A 6,694-nucleotide genomic window follows, 5' to 3' on the forward strand; every position below is an offset into this window, starting at 1 on the left:
TTGACTGGTTATACACGTATAGATATATAATAGTAAAGAACTGTTATTCCTGTTTCCCACATCTTTGCCTAAAAGCCCCTTGATTTCAAAATTATAATAACTCGGAGGGAGGGGGGTTGCATCTGCCATTCCAAGGGAGACTCCTGCCTTCCTTAGCAGACACCTGTCTTTTAAACCAAGACACAGGCCTTGCCCTGCAAGACCCAAAGCCTCAGTGGTTTAAAGATTAAACAAACAACAAAGTCTAGCTGCCCTTCCCCTTGGCAAACAAATCCATGACTAAATGTTACTTTAAACTAAAAAAATTTAAGGCTTATATAATTTCCAATATAAATACTTTAAAAAGACAGATTGATTGATTATCTTGGAAAATTGACATGATTATAGTTGAATTTTCTTCCATAAGAGGAGAAGCCATATTGTATTGCTAAAAATAAGGCAGGATAAAAATCTATATAGAGTTCTGGGTGGTTTTCTCACATTTTAGTCACACTTTGAATCTGCCTCACCGAAAAGCCTCACTAAAAAGATGATGAGATTTAAGCCATTGCTAGTTACAATGCATGTGTGGACAAACGCAGACTATTTTTATAGAAACAACTCTCCTCGTTGTTTTCCTGTTGATAACTGGAGTGGTTTTCTGGTGTGGTCTCTGCTTGACTGTGCAGTAGTCACAGGCTCTTTTACTTCCTCTACGAAGGGCTGTTTCTATGTCTCACGGCATCACCACCACAAACAGAAACTGAAAGCTCTGCAAGCCTCTCTAAGCCATGCAAACTGCAGGACACTTATCTCTCTTTTTTCCTTTTCTGACCGAGATTTTGCTCTTCTCAAAGTAAGGGGAGGCAGAAAATGGATAGGTTACGTGAAACACTGGATTTCTGCATCCGCCACCAGACCATTCTGGGCTCCAGTGCTGTGTCCCTGCTGACGGCTGCCACCGAGCACATCTCTTTTCATCTGTGGTGTTCAAGTGTCCCTCCAACTCTGGGAACATGGTGTATGGCTCTTTCTTCCTCTTAGTGCCTGCCTTCATCCTCTTGCTGCTCGGTTACATGGTGAACACCAGGATATGGCACCAGTTGACAGGCGGCTGCTCTCAGGAGAAGGAATGCAGTGCCTCGGAGTCCTGTGCCCATTTCTGCCAGGTGCTGGTACCGGTGACAGCCAGAGCCTTGGTGGCCCCTCTCACATGGATAGCGGTCGCCCTGCTCGGAGCCAACTTCTACGAGTGTGCGGCCAGCGGGAGCAGCCTGACACAGCGTCTCTTCTGTAAAGATAAAGGCCCTGACTGCCAAGAGAAGCTGTTCAAAATACCCTGTGATGTGGAATTAGCAGCACACATACCAGGTGATAGGCTCAGCCTTCAGGCACAGTCCCAGGTAAAGCCTCGCTGCTCTTCTTCTCACAATATGGGCTTCAACCCTGACTGCTCAATGTATAGTGGTGCCTGCCAGGGGTTGTAACCAGTCCTTCTCTCATGTTATATAATATCACGTACCAAAAGCACACAGCTAGCAAAAATTCATTGGCAAAAAAGTTGTAACAGAGAAGCAATAGGTGTATTTTTATGCTACTTTCTGGTTTTGCATGTTTGCATGGTAATGGCTCGGCACTGTCATTTACAAAACCTCATTCCAAGCTGGGCAGACAACCAGCCTAGAGAACGGGACTTTCCACAGCAAGTTTTCTTCTCAATTAACTTAGTCATGGTGTGAGTTCTTCTCCACTTTTATGCCTCTAAATACCCCAAACTTCTGTAAATCAGCATTAGTTGAGGGGAAGCTGAGATCACTAACAGAGAGGAAGCTGATGTCTCCTTGCAACAGAGCTGTTGCAAGGAGACATCTGGAAAGAGAAACAAGTTAGAACAACCTATTTGACTGTAAATCTCAATGCTTGAACCTCTTAATAATTTCACACTTGTATTCCAGCAGAATAGTTAAAATATATATCTGTCTTCTTAAAGTTTCTTGTGCTGAAGGCAAACTGCACTGCATGATCAAAACAGTAACACTCGTGTGGATTTTTTCTTGTTTGGAGTGAAACGAGACCTCCAAATTTTGGCAGCACTTCAGTTTTGTTTCTACATTTGTGTGAATCTTAACTCCAGTAGGAAAATCAGGTTTTGCAACTTTTTCTAAGGAAAATACTGCGGGCTGGTTAAGGGAGTTAAGTTTTATAAGAGTTTATAATTACTTGGATTTTTGTAAGTTCCTGTTTAGTACAAACCCTTATTAAAACAAAAAAGTGTTTATATTTGTTAAATACTTAGCATGCTGCTTCTCCAAGAAAAAGGCTGGAAAGGGGCAAACTCTATACCATTGAATTCGGACAGGGGAAGAAAGGAGTAAAATCAAGGAAGACTGGCTGTTACTGACACTGCAGTGGAATCTAAAAGAAACATTCAGTCAAACTAAAATAGAAAAATTGTCAGAGGGCTTTATTACTGACTGTTTTTAATATCCAATCTACTCTCAACAAAATTAAGAATCAAAAAGAACACAAAGTCCTTTTCTTTTAGTACTCAATACTTTTTCATTTAAAGAAAAAGTAATTCTGAGGTAAAAGACCGTGTTGCAGGATCTCTGCCTGGAGCTTCCAGCTAAATACTCCTGGGTAGAGGAGGGACCAGCATCTACTAGGACACTTGGTTTTGATGGGACCTCTGAGACTTGTCTAAGCGTGTTAAAATCAGGTGCAAAACAAGAATTAATTCCCATATTCAATAGCCAAATCTGTGTCCTGCCTACAAAATATACAGGATACAACTTTTCCTCTCTCTTGTCGAAACTGGCTGTTTTAGCAGGCTCAGACATCAGGGGGAGTAGCTACGTTCCACAGGAACACAGCCAGCAGGAGCTCTGATTCACAGCATGAGGCAGACAGGATGATTCTGCACCCTCTGTACCATGAATGTGACTACAGCCACAGAAACTGATGGTCAGTATCTTGCCTTAAAAGTTAAGAAAGCTGGATATAAATGAGTAAGTGACTTCTGTCCATCTTCTCTTTTTTGGGTATTCATCCTTAATCTGACAAGATCAGCTCGGGGGTGCAGAATCTCTGTATGTCTGGCTGAATTGTGTGCATGGGATCCCCTCTTTGGCAGCAAGCAGACAGTTACAGCCACTCCAGGGTGTCTTTGCTTACAGTTTTCTTATTTCTTCAATGTTATGTTCCCACACAGGACCATACAAAACCACCATTAACATATCCATCTTTATTCCAAGCTGATAGGATGGTTCCTGATAGCCAGCATCATGACTGTGGCACTGATCTCAAAATGTGTCAGCCGCTGTTGCTCCTCAGTCAGCTATCTTCAGCACAAGTTCCAGAAAATTTACTCAAAAGAAGAACAGGAAGTCTTTGAGATCAAAGCCAAAGAGCATGCAACGAAGCTGGCAGAAAGAAATACAAATTGCTTTTTTACAACCACTGACCCAGCACCATTTCCAACTCCCAGCAAGGAAGAATGGCGGAAGATTTCATTGCTGTGTACATTTGATTCACAAGAGGTGTATTACGACACGATACACAAGTACACGAGCAAAAAGGGGGGCCAGAGTGCTGAATCCATGGAGGAAGATTAGGATCGCACTGTTTTGTGGATGAAGCCCAGGCAGGTGATTCAGGGTTGTAATGAAACAAATCTTTTGCAATGCTGGCAGTCTTTTAACCCTGCTGATATAAGAAGAGGCTTATTCTCTGCTCTTGCTGAAATCTATGCAAATTGAAGGTGAAAGCTGATAGCTGTAACCCTCAGTAGATTTGCTTTTAAATGCATTTTAATACTTTTGCTTAAGTACATTTAAATGGGAGTTTTCTTATGTTGTTGTCCATTAAGAGGTGTCATGTATAAAATAATCAGCATCCACAAAAATGTCAGCACGTACTGTGTCAAATTATTACCAAACACCTTAAAAGTGCTTGGCAGATGGAGTGACAATACCAAACCTTATCAAAGAGACAAAAAGGAATGGAAGACTTGAACAGAAATTTAGCTTAGTTTATTAGCTTTCTCTTTGCAATGAAGTTTTCAGTGAAGCCTAGGGCAAGCTGTAGATCAAAGTATTTAGCTTTTCTTGAGGAGTTAGGCTTATGCATAACATGGCAGTGTAGGTGAAGCTTATATATTAACAAACATTAAAAGCACATTCATATATTTAAGGACATTAAAAATCTGCAATCCATATTAGCAAGTAGTAATATTCTTATCAAAGAACATCTAATTATAAGAAATAAAGATACAAGTTTTGAGTGAAAAATATTTAATAAAGTTCACTTTTCTTCTGAAAAGCTTTTGTTTAAGAGAGTGTTTTAGAGACATGAGTCAGATTGTTTGGTCCGGGCTGTCCTTTTACTCCTTGCAGAAATCCTCTCTTTCTACACAATAAATTTGGAAAATATTCAGACAGACAGAGAAGAATCCCAAGAAGTTATTTATTACATTCATTTTGCAAGGAAGGAAGAAGGGAAGACCCTGTTTTAACTGGATGACTATAACAAACTTGGGAGCTTCTTTCTCACTATAAACTGAAAATATAACACATGGTCATGGCTTGACACTGGCCAAACACCAGGCACCCATGACAACTGCTCACTCACCCTCCCCTGGCACAGCTGGGCAGAGGACATAAATATTTAAATGAAGGGTTCAGAAGTTATGATAAGGACTGGGAGAAAACACTCCAAGGGCAAAACAGGCTTGACTTAGATGGTGAAAATGAATTTATTACCAACAAAATCAGAGGAGGATAATGAGAAGTAAAATACCCCCTTAAAACACCTTTTCTTCCTCCAGCCCCTCCCTCCTTCCCACCAACAGCACAGGGAGACAGGGCATGGGAGTTTGGTGAGTTTGACACCCAAGTTCTTCTTCCGCTGCTCAGAGAGAGGAGTCTTTCCCCCGTGAGACCCTGGGATCCTCCCACAGAAGACAGTTCTCCATGAATTTTCCAACATGGCTCCACTCTCACGAGCACGAGTCCACCCAAATCTGCTGCAGCATGAGTCCCTCCCACGGGCACACAGCCCTCCCAAAACTGCTGCACCGTGGCTCTCTCTTTCCACGGGGTGCAGTGCTCCAAGGACAGGTTCCTCCAGCCTGGGAGCAAGGGCCCTCTCTCTCCACTGGCTCTCCCACTGGATCACAGCCTCCTCCAAGTATCCACCCTCTCCGGCATGGGCACCTCCTCCATGGGCTGCGGGTGGATCTCTGCATCCCCCGTGGATCCCCATGGGCTGTAGGGGGACAACCTGCTGCACCATGGTCTGCACCACGGCCTGCAGAGGAACCTCGGCTCCGGCGCCTGGAGCACCTCCTCCCCCTCCTTTTCCACTGCCCTTGGTGTCACCTTGTTGTTTTCCCTCACATGTTCTCACCTCCTCCTCTTCTCTGGCTAGAATCCAAAATCTTGTGACTTTGCTTTGATTTTCTTATTAAATATGTCATCACAGAGGCATTACCAAGCTCTCTCACAGGCCCAGTTTTGGCCAGCAGCATGTCCATCTTCAGAGCCATCAGCCATTGGCTCTGCTGGACATGGTGGAAGCTTCCAGCACCTCCTCACAGAAGCAACCTCTGTGCCCCCCCCGCTACTAAAAACCAGGCCATACAAAAACAACACACACATAAAGGCAAAACAAGATTTAATTCTGCATGTAGAAAAGAATTTTTTAAAAAATTTCATCATAGTGACTTGCTCAGTGCTCTTTTCCTTCCAAGAAACTTGATGATTATGCGGTAACAGTGCACGCTGGGGGCTGACCTCTTAGAGAGCATCTCTGTAGATAAGGACCTGGGTGTCTTGGTGGGTGATAAGTTGACTATGAGCCAGCAGTGCTCTTGCAGCCAGGAGAGCCAGTGGTGTCCTGTGGTGCATTGGGAAGAGTGTGACCAGCAGGTTGAGGGAGGTGACCCTCCCCCTCTACTCAGCCCTGGTGAGGCCGCATCTGGAGTGCCATGTCCAGTTCTGGGCTCCTCAGTACAAGAAAGACAAAGAGCTACTGGAGAGGGCCCAGCAGAAGGGCCACAGAGATGATTATGGGTCTGGAGCATCTCTCTTATGAGGGAGACTGTGGGAGCTGGGCCTTTTAGTCTAGAGAAGAGAGGACTGAGAGAGGATCTCATTAATACATCTCGAAGGTGGGTGCCAAGAGGAGGGTGCCAGACTCTTTTCAGTGGTGACCAGCCACAGGAGGAGGACCAATGGCCACAATCTAAGAAGTTTTACCTCAACATGAGAAGAACTTCTTTATGCTGAGGGTGGCAGAGCACTGGCAGGCTGCCCAGGGAGGTCATGGAGTCTCCCTCTCTGGAGACAATCCAAAACCTCTAGGTGATCCTGCCTTGGCAGGTGGGTTGGACTAGATGACCTTCAGAGGTCCCTTCCAACCCTAGCAGTTCTGTAATTCTGTAAGCAAACAAGGGCAGTATAGGTTATTCACTTTCAAGATAATAATAATTTAAAAAGAGAATATTTGGCTAGTGTTGCTGGAAAAAGTAAAAATGGCCATTGCCAATAAAGAACCTTTATTGTGGTTAGCCACATGTCCATCTCTACCAGCTGGTCATAACCAGCAAAAGCCCCACTGAGGGCTCTTGCACAGGCAGTGAAATCAGACAAATTCCACAACACCTTTCATCTCTAATTAAAAAATTAAAAAAAACAAAATTAAAAAGGCAGGGAAA

The 6,694-nt window shown here is 43.7% G+C and overlaps 1 protein-coding gene across 1 annotated transcript; it reads left to right on the plus strand.

Moving 5' to 3' along the window:
* The first annotated feature begins 695 nt into the window (after window positions 1-695).
* On the plus strand, window positions 696-4,403 carry LOC116440614 (calcium homeostasis modulator protein 6-like). The gene is given in 3 exon segments (XM_032101535.1): window positions 696-951; window positions 954-1,382; window positions 3,234-4,403. Coding segments are annotated over 3 exon segments (888 nt in total). The 5' UTR covers window positions 696-852; the 3' UTR covers window positions 3,594-4,403.
* The last annotated feature ends 2,291 nt before the right edge of the window (window positions 4,404-6,694 follow it).

This window comes from Corvus moneduloides, chromosome 3, assembly GCF_009650955.1.
Source record: "Corvus moneduloides isolate bCorMon1 chromosome 3, bCorMon1.pri, whole genome shotgun sequence".
Classification (NCBI taxonomy): Eukaryota; Metazoa; Chordata; class Aves; order Passeriformes; family Corvidae; genus Corvus; species Corvus moneduloides.